The 22,873-nt window shown below is 34.4% G+C and overlaps 1 protein-coding gene across 2 annotated transcripts; it reads left to right on the top strand.

The window, feature by feature from the left end:
* The first annotated feature begins 6,377 nt into the window (after positions 1-6,377).
* Positions 6,378-11,311, top strand: LOC140985007 (probable LRR receptor-like serine/threonine-protein kinase At1g63430). Of its 2 annotated transcripts, none has more exons than XM_073452727.1 (13): positions 6,378-6,911; positions 7,214-7,352; positions 7,508-7,579; positions 7,721-7,864; positions 7,972-8,121; positions 8,327-8,443; positions 8,531-8,595; positions 9,296-9,544; positions 9,663-9,868; positions 9,973-10,105; positions 10,204-10,361; positions 10,569-10,784; positions 10,952-11,311. In XM_073452727.1, exons 1-13 carry the CDS (start codon positions 6,830-6,832, stop codon positions 11,198-11,200), a joined length of 1,980 nt encoding a protein of 659 aa, XP_073308828.1. In that variant the 5' UTR covers positions 6,378-6,829; the 3' UTR covers positions 11,201-11,311. The 2 variants fall into 2 exon arrangements, with proteins under 2 accessions (XP_073308828.1, XP_073308827.1); XM_073452726.1 differs by having other exon boundaries at positions 6,379-6,911; positions 10,198-10,361.
* Positions 11,312-22,873: the final 11,562 nt, after the last annotated feature.

The raw sequence follows: 22,873 nt of genomic DNA, 5'->3' as shown, positions 1-22,873 counted from the left end.
ACATTGCTAAGCTCTTAGGTTCACTAGATTTTTTCGGTTGAAGTGGTGCTGGTTGACGAAGTGGAACGATCTGGGGTGGAGAACTGAAACGTTTATTACTCGTTTTTCTTTAAAATATACTGGAGAAATTTTTTTTCTTTAAAACTTTCGGCCATATATGTGTGTGCGTGTACTTTGCACCATTTAAAATAACTCAACCAACTATTTTACTTAAAAATCCAAAATTGCAGTGCAAATGTAAAATCGCCAAACCAAAACCTAAAGCTAGCATTTTTCAAAAATAGCACAAACTTTTAAATCTTCTCAAAAACATAAAAGTCATAAAATCTTTAAAGTACTGTAAAATCATCATAATAGTGCGCAAAAACTAGCAATGGTCCTCGAGTTATGTGTACCATCAGTTCAGCCAATTCAACCATCAAGTCCTCCAATATCATCATAAACATCCTCACCTACATCATTCACACCTACTGAGTCTAATGATTCTGCAAACCTTAACCGTGATAACAAGTAGTATATATACATCTACATGCAATAGTGAAAATTACTTTTAATAAAATAATTTTTCATGAATATTCATAAATTTTAAATCTTTTTCTTTCATCATATACATATATGCTTCCCTTTATTGAATTCAGATAATTAATTGTGACTTTCGTATCAGCTGTTGGTCGATTGATCAATCTTACGTATTATCATGGTACCTGGCGGCAAGGACATCAGCGACACTCTCACCCGTCAACTAAGCCTTGGTCTTACATGTCATCATATCTTTTTCGTATTCGTATTAATCACAATCAAATCACCACCTCCAAAACCTTTTATCATATCCATCACTTATAAAAAATCATGAATATATATCATTTTTCTTTTAAACCAAGCATGCAACACATATTTTAATTTTACCGTTTTTCATCATAAAATCCCATAACCTTTTAAAATAAACATTTTAATATTCATTGCAGCATTCAGGACACTGTCAGGACGTCTAACATTTTTCAGGTGTAAAATGATCGTTTTGCCCCTAAAACCATAACTCGATCATTTTACCCTTGAGCCCTAAAATAACGACTCGAATCCATCCAAACTTATCATAACACCTTAAAATATACCCATAAATATTTCTTAGACATAAACTTAAGCTCATTGACTAAATTCGTAATTCGTTTTAAAACTTGAACCGAAGTCTCGGTTTAACCCGAATCAACTCGAAACTTAACCAAACCTTACCAAACTTTAACCATAACTTATTAACACTCAACCATACCCTATGCAATCCAAATCAAGACATTTAGAACCCTTGGAATCACCTAGAAAGCCTACTGAATTTTCTGTCTTATTTCGAAAACCCTAGCTTTACCAAACCATGAGCCCCTTTGATCCTAGCCCTTAACCGACAAGTCCAGACCCTATGCAACCTTCCCAGGCCCATGACCGAACCCTTAACAAACTGCTAGACCAGACCTAGCGAACCAAGCATGCACAGCCCTCAACCTGTGCCCTACAAGCCTTGCGCGACCAAGCATAGCGCCCACATCCCTACTTGCACTAGCCTTCCCTCAACCCATCTAGGACCATGACTAGACCCTCTTAGGAGCGAGTATGAACCACCATATTAATAAATTAATTAATATTTTTATTTTATAACGAAGAACAATTTATGACAAAAATATAACGTTTTGAGATATTTTTTTAAATATTGAACATAATTTATGTTGAAATAATTTAAAAATATAAATTTATTATATCCATGTCATACATTATATTCGTATATTATGTTACTCACGTAATGTGTGTCACATATGTTAGTTTTTATAAATAGAAGGATGACACATTTGAATATCGGAATTTAGAATTATTTTCATATTTTCAAAATATTTGAATTCAAGAAATAATTACAATTATTAGTTTAAGTAAATTTGTAATGCTATTATTAGCCATATTCCAATTGTCATGATCACGTCCACCAAACAAATTTAATGCCTACCAACCACTGTTTGGGTACAAGGAAAATTCTATGATGGTGATAGAATTATTTGAGAAATTGTGTTTTTTTTTAAAAAAAAAATTTGTTATCTTTAGAATTTTATTTCAGTCGAATTAAAAATAAATAAATTCGATTGATGGATCGGTTCTAACACCTGCAAATGTGCTTCAAACACAATAGTCTTCATGATGCTTCAATAACTCGTGTTCTAAAATGTAAACTAAATATTCTTAATTCTTCGTTAAAAAAGCTGACTAATTTGAAAGTCTTTTAAGTTTTGTAAAATGAATAACTGAAATAAGGAGAATCAGTTCTTGCATATATCAGTTTAATTATGGTGAGAACTGAACTGATAGCTGCTCGAACTGATTAAATCAGTTTGAAAACAAAAGTTAAACAGTTAAATACACAAGATATATTTATGGATGTTCGGAGTCTTCAACTACTTCTACATCACCCCTTCTACCATCTCAGGTAGGATCGACTAGAAGACTTTGATTTATATAATTCCTTGTACGAACCCACTCAGCTTAGGATTTACCCTACTGCCTAACTGAACTCCTAAACTAGACTGAAGGCAACAACTTCCAACCAATATTTGTTCAACGTCTATGTGTCAAAGATTACATAAACAAGTTTTACGTCTTTGTGCAAGACTCACTCAGCTATTCTATAAGCTCGACTCTCTGTATTTGTGAGTGATAGTGTGTGTGTGTGTGAAGTGATATATGAATACAACACGAAAGTGTTATCACACACTGAGAGAAAAATGCTTCTAAACAAGCTGATAACACTTTGATGATCTCCCTCAAATCTTGGCTGATTACTTCTGTAAGCTGATATGCATTATGCGTGCCCTTCTTGTTCTCTCTTCTGTTTTTCCACACATATATTGATGATCTTGGTCTGGTGTTTATAGAGGCAATATGACCGTATACCAAGACTCATCAAATATGTAATGCCCGGATTTTGAAATATTGTGGCATTAGTTGTGATGGTTTATGACTTTATGTTATGGTATAAATGGTAATGAATGTTATAGAATGGAATAGATAATTGATGGGTAAAATCAAAGGTTGAATTTGAGCTAAATAGGTGATGGAAGTGCAGAAACGGTATGAAAAATGTGGCAGTATTTGTGGTTTTTAGCATAATGTTTTGTATATTGATCCAATTGATGTGAGGCTACTTCCATTAGTAAGATATGACATAAGGCTATAACTTTCATGTTTTGCGTTTTGTTCAAATCATTAGGGAAAACGAGCCAAAAGCGCCCCGAAGTGTGTTGTGCGTATCGTCGTTCCTACAATGACACATGTTGGGTGATTTAGCATACCTTTTTACTCAAATCTCCAAATGACATGAGGCCAATTGGAGATGCAAGCCAAGACATAGGGCTACAACTTTGTAGTTTACCACTTTCGCAAATTCTGAAGTTAAAAATGCGTTCTTGGCAGAATACTGCGCGCCCCTGCGCAGGATCCGGCGCCCTAGCGCGCAGTGCTGAAATTTTGGTGTTTGGGCAGCAAGGGGCGCGCGGCTACGCCAAATCACGCGCCATGGCGCCCAGCACTTGTACAAAAAAACGTGTTTTGAGATTTGGATGGTATATATTTGATTGGGGAATGATTTTTGTATCATTTTTTCTTCTCTTTTTCCTACTCCATCGGTTTAGAGCTAGAGTTCTTCATTTTTCCTTTCATCTTCTAATTTCTTCTTCAATATATGGAAGATTTGTTCAAGGAAATTATGAAATGAAGTTAGATTTGTGATCATCTCTCCAAGATCTTCAAGATGGTGTAAGTATGTTATATTTTTATTCAAGTTTGGAAATGAGATGAAGTTTAGAATTGATATTTGTGTTGATATTTGAGATGTTGGAGATGTTGAAATTATGTTGGTTTGAATTTAAAATGGAATTGAAGCCAATGGCAAAGTATATGAGCTAATTTCTTTAGCACGCATGCTATGTGTTTGATGAAATGATTCAATGAATGTTTTTATGGCATATTAAGGTTAAGAAATTTACGGATCTTGATTCAAAGTAGTATTGAACTAATTATGAATTTTGAACAGAAATTACTCTGTTTTGATAGATGATCAAAGTCCTTGAGTTATAGTAGAATTCAAAGGTTCAAGACTTCTCACCTACACATTTCGATCTTCTTTTGGTAATATTTGAAAGGTATGTTACGGTCGATAACATACGAGGTAAAAGTATCATTTTTATTTTAAATTGAAAACTCTATGGCTTGATGAACTATTGGTGATTTGATGATGATTGTTGTATTGAGATGAGTTGATTATGATATCGAGATGATGATATTGATTTGCATCATGACATTGCATATTGAGCCACTTGTTGATTCAGATTTGATATGGCGGAGGTCGCCTTGATATATTGATTTGTTGGACGTATGGGGCTATAGTTGAGTTGGCATAGTGTATGCGGAGGTCGCTGCTATGGCCTGAACACTCTCTATAGGCGCACCATAGTCCTGGGATTGTAGAACACAGCACCCCACCCCGAGCGGATGAGTCGGTGGATGTTGCTGGGTGATTCTATTCCCTTGGGTACCCTATGACCAGATGATTCACTTGATCTTGAGATTTATTGATAGCCCACAGCTTCTGATCATGCATTGCATTATATTGCATCTTTATGAATTTATATGAAATATTTGAAAATTTAACTCTCATTTGTGATTGATTGTATCATACTGGGTTTATACTCACCGGCATGTCCGGTACCTCTTGTTTTCATGTGCTTGACGGTAGGTGAGGCGAGGCTTGGGATGCCAGAGTCCAGCTCCAGGCGAGGAGATACGAGTTAGAGTGGGATTCTCGGGTCTTAGGAGCTATGTGATGATGTTTGGATTTCTTTGGTTCACTACTTCATGTTGGCATGTTGAAAATTTATATTTCAAACATTTGAGACAATTAAATTATTTTGACGATGTTTATGTAAGTTTGTGAACAACAAATTATGTATTTTACTCAATCATTTGGTGTGTGACAATTATAATTATTAGTATTAAATATCGGACACGGGGCCCCACAAAATATGTTTGTTGTAATTTGAATTCGTTCCTCGAAATATGTCTATACTTTCTGACAGACATTTTGGAACGTTTTGGCTTTAAGCCCTGCTGCGACGTCCATTATTGTCCTTTGACTAGACAAAAATTTTTCCTCAATGCGCACAGCTAGATTCCATTTGAATAAGCTTGTCGTGTTCTGCAAACTAATTGATTCCTAACTGATGTTCTGAACTAGTCAGTTGAACTGGTTTGGTGAAATCAGTTGGCTCGTCAGCTGAACTGATTTCGCTGCTTCACTTTAACTGGTCAGCAGAGCTCTTCATCAATTGAGCTCTTCATCAGCTGGCCGGACTTCTGAAAGTCTCCTTTTGAACTGCTTATCAGTTGGATAATCAGTTGAACTAGTCTTTGATATATTAGTTTAACTGGTTTAATTTGGACAATCAATTGACGTTTTCAGTTTTGGCTCGTTAACTTATTAGTTTGAGTCCTGATCAGTTTCAACTTCTGCGCACTTATGTAAATTCATCAGAAACAAAATAACAATATTATTTACATCAAAATTAAGATTGCAAACATGAAATATTCCAACATCGATATTAAGTCGATTTAAATAGTTCGTAGACATAAACTTCAACATTAGTTTATATATTGAAGTACCACTTGGATGGTGTGACGAGATCAAGTATCACATCTTTAGTCAAATTTCAATATTTTCAAACCAACACTATATTATATTAGACTGATTTTTTTTTTAAATTATCTTATGTGTAACCATCTATTATTATGATTAACTAATAAAATTAAGAAAGTGAATGGCTTATAATAAATATGTCATCAAAGTCATAAATTCGAGACGAACTCTCGTCAAATCACAATTTTTTGTGTAAAACTATCTATATCTATCCATCTATTATTATGATTAACTAATATAATATTAAAAATGTGAATGATTTACAATACATATATGGTCAAAGTCCTAAATTCAAGACATCTCTAATCCAAACATAATTTTTTTTTTTGAAATTATCTATATCTAACCATCTATTATTATGATTAAAACTAAGAATGTGAATGATTTATATTACTTTGTAATCAAATTTGAAACGATATCTAGTCAGAATATATATGTGTATATATACATATATTTTGAAATTATCTATATCTAACTATCTAGTATTATGATTAACTAATAAAATGAAGAATGTGAATGACTTATATTATTTAATATCAAAATCTTTGATTTGAGACGATTTTTAGAGTTCATAACACAACCCTTCACTAAAAAAATATAATAATCATAATATGCTTTCCCAACTCTGCAAATGGTTGTTAGCATAGCATTTGATCAATTCATTTTCTTTTTCTTCATCCGAGTCTAAACCTCTCTTTGACTCCAAGTCTTGGTCTTCCCCATTTATGGTTTAGCTTTAATCCTCACTCCCAGTGTGTTACTTCATGGGTTGTTTCAGCTTTTGATTCAACTTCAACTTTTAACCGCGCTTTCTTCACAAATTTTAGTTCTTTATTTTTCAAACTCCATTTTTTATCTTCTAACTACATTTGTTTTACATTTCTTAAATTGTTTTTTGAATTCTAGAACGTGAAAGATAGTTAACGTTCAATGTACTAGGTTTTCTGTGGTTTGTTTCTTGATTAGTCCACTTCTCGAACTCTACGGATTCCAATCCTCAGTTTGAATTCTGGGTTATCATTTTTTTTAGTTTATTGGTTATATTTCCAAGTGCCATTGTTGATGGGTTTTTGAAGCTCGCGAGTGTGTGTGAAGTGTGAGTTAAAGATGAGATCTTTTGCTTCATTTCGAGTTTCAATCATTTTGGGACTCCTCCTCGCACACTGTATTGCATTCCCACAAAATGAAAGTGAGAGCTACTTCTATGCTTTTGGTTGATTTAATGAATCTTGGTTTACCGTTGAATAACTCCATAAATAGTTAGTTTGTTTGCTTTTGTTTTTTTTTTTTTCATAAATTACTCACGCGTTTTATGATTAATCAGTCAATCTTATTGTGGGATATAATTTTTCTTGGATGATCTTGATTTTACTGATATTGATGAAAAATGATAGTGATTGTAGCTATAGACTATAGTTGAATTGCAATTCAGATTTTAAAGAATTATTATTATTTTTTTAATCATGGAATGTGGGGCTCAATTTTCTGCAGTTGAAGCTTTAATCTCTTTCAAGAGAGCTATCATGGAGGATCCATTGTTGGTTTTTTCAAATTGGAATTCTCTGGATTCACATTCTTGTGGTTGGTCTGGTATTTCTTGCTCTATAGCTGGAGATCATGTCATTAAGCTGTAAGATTTTCCTTTCACATTCGTCACTAATCCATGTCACAAATGCACGTAACTAAATGACATTTTTTTATTTACCGGGTAGAATTTATGGTAGTGTGATGTTGGTTCTTGATTAATTACACCAAGTCCATTCCTGATGCTGCTCAAATTTACAGTAACATATCAGGGGCATCTTTAAGTGGTTTTATTGCACCTGAACTGTACCAGCTCTCTGTTTTACAAGAATTGTAAGTTTTTATTAATAATTTTTACTATAATTGATTTGGTATTCGCCTATTCGGTACTTGAGGTGGTTTGGACCAGTTAGGAACTTAGGTTTCTATAATGTTGGATGTTTGAATTGACTAATGTATATGGCTGATGAACAGAATTTTGCATGGAAACTCGTTGATTGGTATGATTCCAAAGGAAATTGGCATGTTAAAAAGCCTCAAAGTGTTGGATTTAGGCGTTAATCGGCTGACAGGAATGATTCCACTTGAGATTGGAAACTTGGCCAGCATCGTGAAAATGTTGGTGGAAATTAATTTTATGCATATAAATGATTCACTGGTAAAACTTCGTATGTTTTGATTCTCGTTTAATTTCTCTAATTTGTTGTGATCTTTGTTGTTTACAGAAACTTTCAATCCAATGGTTTGACCGGAAAGTTGCCTTATGAACTTGGTAACATGAAATACCTTGAAGAGCTTCGGCTTGATAGAAATAAGTTTCTGGGAACTGTCCCTACCAATTATTGCTCAAAATTTTCAACCAATACCAATGAAATGTAAGCATAGAATACTTGTTTCTACTTGGTTATATAACTGCTTTATGACTTAAAAGATATTTCAATGAATACATTATAATTCTTTTTTCTGTGTCTCAGCTCAACTCCTTTCTGCATGATGGTGTAAAATTTTGATAGATTACACAGCATTTCAAATTCAGGAACCTGTTCCTTCAAATAACTTCTGATATAATAATTATGATAGGCACTCCTCAAATGAAAGTCCTCCGCGTGATTGCGGATCTTCCCAGTTAAAGGCCGTTGACCTTTCATATAATTTTTTGGTTGGAAGCATACCCAAGTGCATGGATTATCTTCCAAGGTAGTTGATGCATCTCGTATTTCTGTCTATTTTTATTCTCTTGACCGTTCACTGGAAGAGCTATTTAATATTAAGGTTTTGACATAGATCTAGCTTCACTGGCAATTGCCTTCAAGAGAAAGATCCCAAACAGCGTCCTTCTGCACAATGCGGTAGGTTTGCTTTCTTTTACACTTCACAAGAACAATGCTCGCTACGCCTGACCCTTATGTGGGAAGAAACATGGATTTGTCGAAGAATATACTACACAATAAGATTTTTTGTTATTAAGAGTACGATACAATTTTTGGTGCTAATTTATTGTGATTTTGAGACAAGAAAGATCATATATCATATTTTGTTACGACCACAGACGCATAATAAAAATGAGTATTTATATTACTCGCTACATAGAAGAAATATGATACTGTGACCAAGCCTTGTTAAGATTATGTCCCAAGAATAACCCTTAAGTCTTACTTGTCCCTATCTCAAGCTAGACCATTCTCAACAACAAAATTTTGAATGCCTTTTTATTAAGTAAACTCCCTTTTGTTCTATTTTTCCCATTCATACTCTAACGGGACCCTTTTTTTCCTTCTTTTTGCATAGTTTGTTCTATCTTGTTTGTGTTTGTGCTTCCTCTGTCGTAACAAATTTACCCGAAGATATTTTTATGGAAGTAAAGAGGTGATGATTGTGATTAAAAGATGAAGCATTAATGAAAATTTAGTTCATTGGGCACTTGGTCATGGACATAAACCTTCATAGCCGAACAATGATTATATTTTTATTATTTATAATTCAACAGATTTATTTTTGAAGTTTACTAATGACATAAAATCATGATCAAATGTCCAACTTTCTTATTAGGTGGTGCATCACCCCCTATTAAAGCCCATCAAGGAGTTAACACGAAAAATAGGTCTGTGGAAGGTGAATCAACACACCAATCTAAATCATCAAAACCTGCATGGCTCTTGGATCTTGAAATAATTATGGGAATCACGGTGGGTTTGCTCTTTGTGGTTGCTATTTTTACTGCATTTCAGAAGTGCAAGAGCAAACCTATCCCATGGAAGAAGTCTTCGAGCATAAAGGACAATATCACAATTTATATTGGTTAGTCTCTCCATATCTGGTTCATATGAATCCTATTTTTCGACCTGCTATATTCTGATAATACTACAGAATCTAGCCTTGTGTATGGTAACTTTATCAAACATCAAGTTTTATACAGATTCTGAAATACTGGAAGATGTAGCGAGATACAGCAGAGAAGAACTTGAGGCGGCGTGTGAAGATTTCAGCAACATAATCCAATCATCCCCAGAGAGTGTGGTGTACAAAGGCACCACAAAAGATAGCCAGGAAATCGCAGTGGTATCCCTTTGCATCAAAGAAGAGCAATGGAATGGCCACCTCGAACTTTACTTTCAGAAAGAGGCAACCTTTTCTTTATTTTTACTTGCACATTGTGGATTTTTGGAACTTATTTTATTTTGTCGCAACTTGCTATATTGGTTTGTAAATTTACAACCATGATTTAGGTGGCAGATTTAGCAAGATTAAATCATGAAAATGCCGGAAAGTTGTTGGGATATTGCAGAGAAAGCAATCCACACACAAGAATGCTGGTGTTTGAATACGCATCAAATGGAACACTTCACGAGCACCTTCATTGTTGGTTAATCTATACTATCTTCATATTTTTTTCCCCTTCCTTTTTGTTCATTTTATAACTTGGTCGTTTTTAACAGAAGTTATATGATCAGTTGCAGATGAAGAAGGATGTCAATTTTCTTGGATACGGCGTATGAAAATTATTATCGGCATTGCAAAGGGACTAAAATATCTTCATACAGAAGTTGATCCGCCATTTACGATATCTGAGCTAAACTCTACTTCCATTTATCTAACTGACGATTTTTCTCCAAAGGCATGGCTGAATGACTTAGTTGGCTAAAATATTTCTTTTGTCCAATCATGTTTTTTTGTTTAAAAACAGTTTTATTTTGTATTTATAAAAAAAGTTGAATATCAACTTGATCGAGAGTTGTGATTAGATTTTCATATTTACGATATCTGAGCTAAACTCTACTTCCGTTTATCTATGTTTCATTGCAAAAGTACTCGTGCTCCGCAGCTTGTAGATTTTGAGTGCTGGAAAACGGTTCGCTCGAGATCGGAAAAGAGCTCAGGCACCATAAGCAACATGGGCACTGTGTGTGTTCTTCCTAATTCTTTGGAAAGACGACATCTTGACATTCAAGGAAACATATACTCATTTGGGATTCTATTACTTGAAATGATAACTGGTAGACCAACCTACAGCAAAGAAAAAGGGTTCTTGGTCGATTGGGTACTATCCTTGTATCCTTTTCCATAGTTTTGATTCAGTCTTTTATGAAAGAGTCCATTTCGTCGTCTTACCGGATGGACTCTTATCAACAATAACTGCAACTCAATATAATATAGTAAACTTGCATCCAAGCACAAGCTTTAACTTATTCATTATTCTTGATGCAGGCTAACAAATTCTTGGAATTGCCTGATGTAATTTCGTATGCGGTGGATCCCAAGTTAAAACACTTCAGATACGAGGATTTGAGAACCATATGTGAGGTCGTAAACCTATGTATCCATCCTACTTCAAGCACAAGCACTTCGATGCAGCATCTTTGCTCCATACTCGAAAATGGTATAGACACTTCCATCTCAGCTGATCTCAAGGCTTCATCTCTCGCTTGGGCGGAGCTCGCTCTTTCTTCTTATTGACAGCTGACAATGTATATCGGAAATATATATATGCTAGTGTCACTTTTCTTTACCATTTATTTTATTTCAATTTATCTTTCACGATCTCAATCAGTCATTAGAATGTCTAAATCTTGCCAGCTGATATTGTTGTGAAATCGTTTTTCTGTGTTTTTTCAGTTTACAAGTTTTAGGTGTTGAAGTAATAATATGACATAAATTAAATTTGAAAGTCATTCATAGTCTCGTTCACTGTAACAATATCTGTTTTACCAAATTTGAGTTTTTCTAAGTGAATATTTCATGGCATCACTTGGTTCCTGATATGTGAATATAAAGATCTATACTATGCAAATAAATATATTGGAAGAAATGGGTAAATAATTATTTTTAACTTCAATTATTGTAGAATTTGGGACAAACAAGACAAATACATGAAGTTTTATTCTTCATACCGAATCATAAAAACACAATCACTCGATACAAATATTTCCATCATTAAAAACTGAATAAAGCACAAATATTCAAAATCAAGTAGTACATGATATCTACTAGTTTGGGGTAATTTCTGGCAATTTTGAAAATCTTGTGATGAATTTCGTAACCTGATATAACTATAAGATATATCAAATATGTATGTCAAGGATATACTATTTAACCATTTTATTTCAATTTCAAAACTACTTGATGTTATCTGATATGTTGGGAGGAATAAATCTTTTAGAAATAAAATATTAATTGCAATAGTGTTAATATTGAAATTATATATATACACTAATATAAATAAATCAGAAGAAAGAGAATGTGGTAGGCTTCAACAAGTTGAGTGAGTAGATGACGATGCTTGTAAAAACACAATTTCATTAAACATATTCGCCTCATCACTGATGGTTTTTGTGGTTCGTATAAGAATTTGTTTTTCAGGATACAAAGAAAATACCTGTAAGGTCCAAAATTTAGACAACGTAATCCAACCGCATGCAAATCTAGGAAATTTGAAAATGAGTAAGTAATTGATTTTAATTGCTAATTAATTATGTGACATACTTGTGCATATGCTAAATGAGATTTTTATTGTCATCATGCATAAAATTGTATTTTTAGGAATATTCAAGTGACGATCGAGGAACGGGGTCCGAAGGCTGAAAAACGTAAAATGTTTTTATTAAATAATTATTTTTAATTATTTAAAATATGGTTGATGCTTTTAGAATTTTTGAAAATATGGGGTTTTGAGGTGATTTAATAAGCCAGGACGTAAATTTTATCGGTGTTGGCTTTTCAACTAAAATACGAGCTTTTAAGCAGTCCGGCTATTTAATTCACGAACTTATTTTATCAAAACTTTGTTATTATTTTATTTAAATTCTAATTTAATTAATGGGCCTAATTAGATGGCTTAATAGGCCTAATAAGCCTTGTAGGTGTTTAACTAATATTTAAAGTGTAAAATAAATCACAAACCCTAGCCTACTTGAAAGAAAAGAATCGGCCACTCACCTTTTTAAAACTGAAAAACTCTCCCAACACCCCAAAACACACACAACCTCACGGCACTTCACACAATTTGGAGAGGGTTTCGAAAGGGCAAGCAAGATCAAGCCATCGTCGCGTCACGTTCTTCGTCGTCAACGTATATTCGAGCGTAATCTACGCAAAGGCACACCCTAATCTCCTTTTCTCATCCATCATATCATATTATTGTTTTAAATATTGAATGCATGAAGATCACAAGGAAACCCTTTGGAATTTTCGGTTTTTAGCACATATATGTTGTAAACTCATGACTTTGTATTCCATAACTCGTTCTATGCATGTAAGGGGCTGCCATGACGTTATGTTATGATCTAGAGTTGCTTTTACATGAGTTTAAAAAGGACCCAAACACTCCAAGTCGCTGCACCGTAAGCATCACACGGGAATAATCGATTTTTGTGCTGTCATGGGGTCATGGGTTCGGTTTCTGTGGTCCAGGGGTTGGGGCATGGTTGGCTCATTCCAAGGGCTAGCCAAGGTCTTGAGTGGGTCAGGGAGGGAGTCCTATCCAGGCTAGGACACACGGTAAAGGCTGGAGAAGAGTCCTTGCCAGCAAGGACTCTACCCGAGAAGCCGCTGCAGCAGTTGCTGCCTTCGCACGGCTGCTGTGGTTCAAGGGCTCGATGCGTGGGGCACGGGCTAGGTTAGGAAGAGTCCTTAGGGTCCTAAGCAAGTGTTCTTGCGTTGGGTTTGGGTGGTAGGGCGTTGGCTGGGTCTACACGATCACACAACATAGAGTCCATGCATCACACAACTCTCGTCCAGAATAGGTGTTACTTGGGCTGCTTCGTTTTTCGGTTTTGGGTGGATATCTTGACAACCTTAGAGTCCAGTAGGGTACTTTGGCATGTTGGGCAAGTTTTGGTTCGACATGGCTCGGGAGTAACTCGTGAAAATTAAGAGATGGCTCGGGGTCGAAGTTTAGGTGTTAAAATGAGTTTTAAAACAAAGAAAATTTGGAAAACGACTCACGGGGGTCGAGTCGTTATCCATAAGGGCTAAAATAATATAAAAAGACTAAATTTAGAATTTAGTAATTTTATATTAAAGTTTGGTATTTTTCGGGATTAAAACACCGTTAAAATAATTAAGAAAAGATAATTGAAAAAGTCTAAGTTTTAAGCAAAATAAAATTACGAAAAAATTCATATAAGCTTAAATAATTATTTGGTACATATTAGAGTCATGAAATCAAGAAAAAAGTCGAAATCATAAAATGTCGAGTCTAGGGGTAAAACGGTCTTTTTACACCGGGAAATGAGTAAAGGTCATGGCAGTGCCCGAAATGCTGTTTTCATGTTAAATATGGTATTTTAAAATGTTTATGAATTTCTCATGATTTAATTATGATTTTTAAATGTCTTAGAAATTTTTATGATTTAAAGAAGACATTTAAATACATGTTGCATGCTTGGTTTCAAAAAGGGAAAAAGGTAAATGTTATTAATGATTTTATAAAGTGATGTGAATGAAAAACGTTGAAGGAAGTGAAGTGATTGTGACTAGTTCGTTAATGATGGCAATATCGTGAGGGTGATGGTCCCAGTGGGAGCCCGACGATCGTGTTTCCATTGTTACGAACAGAGGATATGAGGATTAACGTAAGAATGGGAATATCGTGAGGGGAAAAGGCCCCAGAGGGAGCCCATTTATGGGAAAAGGCCCCAGAGGGAGCCCCGACGATCGTATTTCTATTCGATAATGCTTGGCCAGGGCCCAGTTGACCGGTGAGAGTGTCGCTGGTGTCCCCCGCCGCCCAGTACTGTGGTTACATGTAGATGGATCCATCGAATTTTGAGGATTGAGGATAGTCACAATTAACGATCTGAATTCAACTAAGGATAAAGGAAAATGTTTATGACCATGATTAAAGGATTTATGTCATGTTGAGGATAATGTTAAAGTTTATGCATGTCATGAAATGTTATTTTACTTAAAAGTATTTTCACTGTTGCATGTGATTTTATTATTATACTACTCGTTATCAAGATTATGGTGTGTTGAGTCTTTAGACTCACTAGGTGTGATGGATGCAGGTGGTATTGAGGGAGGTCTTGATGAGTGATACTACTGGACTGAAGGTGCACACAACCCGAGGACCGGCGCTTCATTTTCCGCATTATGCTTTATGATTTAAATTAAAGATTCTAAGACTATTTATTTATGCTTTTGAGAGTTTTTGATAGGCTTGATATGAGCTATACCTTTTCAAACTTATTACTTTTAGATTTGGCAAAACAGTAGACGCTATTGCTTTATGACTATTTCACTTGAATTTTTAAATGCTAGTGGGTTGACGTTTATTTTAAAGAGGGCAAAAATATTTTATAAAAATATTTTCATGTGTTAGGTTATTGGCCAAAAAAAAAAAAAATTCTAGTACTTTTAAAGCAATAAAAAGGGCAGACGTTTCAATACCAGTAGAAAATAATCACAAAATGATACTCTGACCAACAAAAAATATATCTGATCGTAATCACCTTTGAAACTAAACCAAAAAGAAAACAAAGCACAAGAACAAAAGCTTTTAGATCATATGTTGAAAAACTTGTATTGTTGAGAAGATCAAATGGATATAAATAGTCACGAGTTCATTCATGTCTTCATTTCATCCAATTTACACGGTTTCAAGAGTTGGACAATTAAATGAGTTTAATTTAATTCATGAAATATGTCACACAAATTAACTTCATTAAAGAAACAATTTCAATTCATAAAAGTGAATTTATTCCAACATCCCCACATCAATGAAAATTAATCAAGATAAGAAATGTAAGGCTCATGACACTACCTTTTTTTAGGCTTGCAATCACATCTCTCATTGTAGTTGATGTCACCTTACTCTGAGAACTCTCCACTCTTGCAGTATAGTACGTGCCTCCATAAGTCTCGAACTCAAAACCCCATCCAGGCAATAAGTACTTGGACTAAAGAGACTTGGTACCAAAAGAGACTCGGGAGGCATATACTCCACTGTTAGGAGTGGGGTATTCTGTGAGTAAGGTGTCATGGGCTACCATGGGGATGTGATTGTAGATCCAAAAAGGGTAGTGCCATGAGCCTTAAAAGAAAACTAGGTGATTACATCTAACAATTTAATCTTGCATATGATAGGTAGAAGTTAGCATTTGAATATTTTATTGTGAAAGTATAGTACTTTACAGGCTGAACAATAGACACAATGTCATAGAACTGTTCTGCTGTTTATGTAAACTATCAAATACCTTATTCAAGATTCTCCTTGATACACTTATATTCTCATGATTGTGTTCGTTTTGGCAATGAAACACGCCTGGATCTGTGAGATGATCTAGAATTGAGCTGCAATTAGTTCTAAGCGGCTTGGTCCAGTAAGCATAGTTTGGGTTTTCCTTCACAACAACTTGTTCCACAGGCTTAAGTCTCATTGTCACACTCCGTGACATGAGCGTATCAACTCCGATCTTGTTTAAAAAATATAATTCGAAAAAACAAGCCTTGTAACATGAGATCCGTAAAGCCAGTCTATTTCATAATTAAATCATGGAAAAATTGGAAGAATTTACAACAAAAATCAATTAATAAATTATTAAACATATACCTAAATCTCGAATTGTTCTTTATCACTAGCCCCATAACATATTTTGCTAGCCCCATAACATATTTTGCTAGCCCCATAACATATTTTGCTCGTCCTCTTCGTGCTGATCTGCGAAGGGAGAGTAAGATGATGAGTGTTTGGAAAAACACTATGGAAGTGGGAATCAATCAAACACAATATATGACAATTACATAATGTTTTTTAAAAATAACATATCGTAACAAAACATATCATATACATAAAAAAATCATATGGCACTTAGATTTCATATAATTTCTTCATGAAAAACTGATCAACACCTAATTGTTACTACTCTAAAGGTTTAGATCATATAATAATTACAATTCCACCATGTAGAGGCCAAATCATAACATAATTGAATTCTTATTAACTTAATATTTCAAATCATAACAGTGGTTAACCATAATACTTAAATAGAACATAGAACAAAGAAAAATATGCTTGATCGATTTAACACACACACACACACACACACACACAGATATATATATATATATATATATATATTTATTTATTTAAACGTAAGCCTACTTATAGATTTTTCTGAGGACAGATTGATGCTTGCTCGAGTTTGAAGAAATTTCTGCAGCGTTTCGCCTACTGATTGCCTCTATTCTAACTCGAAAATATGTGTGTGTTTTTTCTAACTCTTGGCGTGACTTCTGAATGGCTTGGATTGAGGTATTTATAGGTGACGTGTCCTCTTTATTTTTGGCACAAAATTGTGTTATTAATGGCCAAAAATCATTTCATAATTAGCCTAGAATCTCACCCATAATACGGTGAAATTTATTCCGTGATTAGGGAAATATCTCTTCCATATTTCAGTCCAAAATAATTCCACAATTAGCGAAGTCTCGGGCACAAGATAATTTTGGATTTGTAGTCCAAGCCATGTCTGATTTTTGTGGTCTTCACACCACTTCCTCCTTATTGGAAGTTTCGTTCTCGAAATTTGAGTTAACTTGATCTTCAAAGGGTATGGGTACCACTTGCACATCTTTTCCTCACGTTCTCATGTATCTTTCTTTCATTATCATTAGACCATTTAAATTTAATGTAATGAATTTTTCGGCACTTAAATACTTGGCCCTTGATGTCCACAAATCGAGTATGGACTTCTTCATAGCTTAGTTCTTTATTCAAGTTTACTTCGATCAAGAGTGGTCTGGTCTCAAGAAAATGGCCCAATTAGTTTGAAATATATCTCATTAATTGAGAAATGTGGAACACATTGTGAATCATAGACATGTGAGGTGGTAGTGCTAGTTTATACGTCAATGTTCCTACTTTCTCAAGAATCTCGAATGGTCCCACATATCTAGGGTTCAGTTTTCCATCCTTATTGAATCGAAAATTCTTTTCATTGGTGAGATTCTTACGTATGCTTTCCACCGACTTCAATTTCCACTAGCCTTATTTTGAGATCAGCCCAACTTTTTTGTCGATCTTGAGCAGCCTTGATTCTTTCCTTAATGATAGAGACTTTGTAACTATCACTTGAATAAGCTCAGGCCAAGTGATCGTCTTCTCCCATACCTCATCCCAATTTAAGGGTGCTCAATATTTTCGTCCGTACAATGCTTCGCACAGAGCCATACCAATGTTTCTATTGTAGATTTTATTATAAGTGAACTCGATCAAAGGCAGGTGTTCACTCCAATTACCAGTGAAATCTAGAGCCACACCTTCAACATATCTTCGAGGGTTTGGATTGTCATCTTTTTTGGCAATTAGTTTGAGGATGACAGACCGTACCTAGAGTGATCTTAGTCCCCTAGCTTCTTGAAATCTCTTCCAAAAAAGAGACACAAATCTAGGGTCTCTATCAGACAAGATGCTTGCTGGAACTCCATATAACCGAACAATATTATCCATTATACGATAACCGACTCGTCCATTTATAGTTCATGCGAACATATAGAAAATGCATAGATTTTGCGAGTCTATTTATGATTACTCATATTACATTATGAATTAGACTTGATTTTGTTAAAACCCACTACAGAATCCATGAAAATATATTCTAACTTTCAATCCGATATTTCCAGAGGTTGAAGAAGTCATCCAGGTCATTGGTGTTGGTGTTCAATTTTGACCTATTGACATACTTGGAATTTAGCAACAAATTCCGTGACATTTTTTATATGCCGCTCCACCAAAAATTTCCCTTCAAATCCCTATACATCTTCATGTTTCTGGGATGGACAAAAAATTTGGATATATGTGTTTCAGACATCACTTCTTGTTGAAGATTGTTGATGTTTGGTATACACAATCGTACTTTCATCCACAAAACTCAGTCCTTATCCATCTAAAGATCACGAGTTTTCCCTGTTTTTACTTGTTCTTGAAGTTTGGCCAAGGAAGGATGTCGGTCCTGATTTAATTTGATTGTTTTTCGAAGGCATTGTTGAGCTGATAGTGAAGATAGAACCATCTTACCCCTGTTCTTTTGACTTGAAGCATCAGAACGTTGTTTTCTTGGTCTGAATGGTAGCTTATTATTAAGTCATTGTAGTATCCAAAAACTACTACACATAAACTTCATGCATGATTGAAATAATTTATTTGTTTAATTAATAATTTAGGTGATGAATGTTATGTGTTAAATTATTTTAAATGTATAAATATTTATTTTATTATACAATTTTGAATGTTTACTCGAGTTTTAGTTTTCAGACGAATATTCGATATCGAACTTGAAAAAGAGACCAGAGATGATTAAGATGTTAAAAAATTTAAGTTATATTTTTATTTTAAGTCAAGAAAATATTGTTTTAAAGGATTTATAAATTTTAGCATTTTTGGGGAAAAATTTAATTTATCGAGTGAAATAGAAATGTTAAGTATTTTAATAAGCAAAATTAGAAAATAAAGGATTTAAATACATCCACTCGAAATAAAATATTTTAAAAATTATTTTTATGACTTAATTAGTTAAACTAGGTAGTATTTACTTATGGTAGAGTTTAAAATTTGTATGACCCTTAATTTCAAAAGTTGGAGGCTTAATTAGTAATATTAATTGTTATGGCTTAATTAATAATTTTAAATGGTGTTTTAATTAAACTCAACACCTAATAAACATCCTAAGCAGTATATAAAAAGAATCCTACCCTACATCATAGTCAATTCACGCACACACAACACACACACCAAAAACATACACTACACTCACACACAACTCTCGGCCAACTTTTCAAGGTTAGGGCTATGCTTGTTTTTTATTTTCTTCCAGCAGCAAGCTTAGGGAGTTTATCACACAACATTCCTTGGTTTATTTAGCCACTTTTCAAGCCAATAAACGCAACAATCCGTCTCCGTTCGACCTCCGTTTTTCCACACGTTTGTTTGTCGATATTTCGTGCGTTTTAATGTAAAGGCATGTCTAAACCTTTTTTTTATGCATCGATCATATTATATACTCTATTTTGATATAAAATATGCATGAAAACTCATTGGTTTGATTATATGTATGCTAGAACTTGATTAAAACTCTTTTCGATACATATTATGCATGAACTTCTTTGTTTTCTCGAGTTTTTAATCGCTGTCTTTGCTGGACCGATCATATGGCTTGATGATATGTATATTCATGTTTAGGGATGTGTTTAGATGTCATTAGGTGGTCCATGATGGGGAAAAGGGCTGCTGGTACCACAAAAAGCGAGTAGAGGTCATGGCGCGTTTGTGGGGAGATCGCGGGCGACTTCACATCGGGTTCAGTTATAGGGCTTGGCAAGGGAGCGTGACTATGGTCTAGGTGGGGTCTTAGGGTCCCTAGGTGAGCCTGGTATTGTTCTCTTAGGGTTCGGTTGGGCATTAAGGGCTGAAGTCGTGATTGCCGCATGCACAAGTGATGGTGGCCTCGTGGGTGAGGGTTTGGGTGGTCACGGGTTGTGTGGATTCAAGGGGCTGTGGTGCATTATGGGTTGGAACGGGCTGGACCAGAGTCTTAATTTATATCTAAGGGTCGAGTCTGGGGATTTGTTCGAGTTAGAATCGATAGGAAGTCGTACAGAACGCATAGGTGCCATAACGTCACTCTTTGGGCAACTTGTGTCTATATTGTTTGTTGGGCATGGTACATGGCGAGGTTATGGTTCGGGGCAGGTTTAAGGCCTTGGACAGTATGTTATGATGTATTGTATATATGGGTTGAGTCCCGAGTCGATTGATACGTCCTTAGTGTAACTATTTAATTCGAGAGTCATATGTGTTCAAATGCACCTTAGGGGCTGTTTTTGGAATACATTTTTGTATGTTAGGGCAGCATGTCCAAGGACGATCCAACGAGGTTCACAATGTTCATAAGTATGTATGATGTGTAAAATAATTATTTTTGAGGTATACGATTTGTCTTGTGGCCAAATTACGTTACGGGTTTGGAAACCGGAGAACGTATCCAGGTACCTCTCCAACCTCTTTGGACTCCAACCTCTTTGGAGGAATTATGTTATGTTAGGGAGCGGACATCCAGCCCAAGGGCTGTGTTGATCCCTACCGACCCAGTACTGTGGTTTAGTTTGATCAAACAATTTATGTTATGTGCTACTTGCATTGAACAGAACTCTACGCAAAATGATTTAAGATTATGATTATTATGATGAGTATGAAAATATGATTTTATGGAAATTTTTATGCAAGAAAGTCGAGTTATACATATTTATGTATATATTATTCTATTTACGAGCTATGTTTAAATTGCATGAATTTTTATTACGTATTACTCTTTATTCACGGTTTATGCATGCTGAGTCATTACACTCACTAGACTTGATCGATGCAGATGATCTAGTTGAGCGAACGGGAGGCGATGACCATTGAGCAGGCTCGAAATAGTGGCAATACAAACCCGAGGACTTTGTAGTTCACGAGAATTTTAAATATGCACGTTTAAAACTATTTTCTCTAATTTTATGCCTTAGTATTGGTGACTAGCAAGTTGAGACGTTTTTTTTTATATTATGTTAGACTTTTTTAAATTATGGTGGATGTTTTCAAATTAGGATTTTATAGTTTTGGTATTTAAATGGTGGAGTTTTGATATTAATTTTATTTTAATACAAGTGGTGATCGTTATTTATTTTAAGAGTTATATTTATAATAAATTTTTAATAAGAAAATTTAAAAATTTTTCGCAAATATAAAAGTAGTACTATTTTAAGACACAGTTCGTCACAATCATAGTATTTCTAAGGTTCAATCCATTGCCTATGTCTCATGTTTAACTCCTTTTGTGTGAATAGATAATTGAGGCTTTGGTGGTCCACAAATATTTTTCACTTGACACTATAAAGGTAGTACCTACAAATATTTAATGCGAAAACTACTACAGCAGTTCGAGATCACGAGTTGGATACTTTTGCTCATACGGTCTCAATTTCCTTGAAGCATAATCAATTACTCTTTTGTCTTGCATGAGTACACATCATAGGCCTTCTTTCGATGCATCACAGTAAATGGTAAAATCATTGCCTTCAGTACGTAGTGTCAATACCGGTGCAAATGCGAGCATCTCCTTTAGAGAAGCACTTCTCACATTTGTCATTCTAGTTGAAATTTAGTTTTTTGTGTAAGTTTTGTAAGAGGTATAGCTAATGAGGAAAGCCTTTGACAAATTTCTGATAATAGCTTGGTAATCCTAATAAGCTTCAAATTTTTGTTACTGTCTTCAGGCTTGGAAAGTTAGTGATCATTCCACTTTCTTGGGGATCTACAAATACTTCTACTGCAGAGATTATGTGACCCAATAAAGTGACACTCCTAAGCCAGAATTCACATCTGTTGAACTTGATGTACAATTATTTCTACCTTAGTTCTCGGAGCGTGAGACAAAGATATTTTTTGTGGTCCTCTTCACTTAGTGAAATACAAGAATATTGCTACTACTTAAATTATAATTCACCCAAGTGTAGGTTGTCTGCAAGTAATATATTTTGTAAGTACGAGATCGATTCACAGAGAGGTTATTTTAAGTTTAAATTTATTAATTTATAGATTACTAAATGCAAGAACGAAGTTTATAAATTATAAATTTTGTCAAGGCTCGAGGATTTATTCTTGGTTTATGCAATATTGTTTAACTAAAAGTAAAACAAAGGAAACCACCATAAATAATGGTCCCAAGAAAATAAAAATATTTAAACACACACCTAATATAATATAGTTCCCACTATAGAAAATACCGAATTCACCGATATTTTATATATGGTACCTATGATTATATATATAATATAACTATATAAATATATAACTGCATAAAATAAATGTTAAATTAAATCATTTCATTTAGAACAACGGCAGAGTCACGATATTGCCTAAATGAAATATATGATTTAATAAGTTAGTTGCGGGAAAGAAAAAGTTAGTTGCGATAAAGTAAAAATTAGATGCGGAAAGTAAAAGTTAGTTGCGATAAAGTAAATGTTAGATGCGAAAAGTAAAAGTTAGTTGCGATAAAGTAAATGTTAGATTGTTAGATATCATAATATTTCATTTAGAACAACCGGCAGAGCCACGCTATCGTCTAAATGAAATATATGATATAATTA

Source organism: Primulina huaijiensis, chromosome 9, assembly GCF_012295235.1.
Source record: "Primulina huaijiensis isolate GDHJ02 chromosome 9, ASM1229523v2, whole genome shotgun sequence".
Lineage (NCBI taxonomy): Eukaryota > Viridiplantae > Streptophyta > Magnoliopsida > Lamiales > Gesneriaceae > Primulina > Primulina huaijiensis.
Note: the sequence above shows the minus strand (reverse complement) of the source record. Positions and strands in the feature narration are given on the sequence as shown.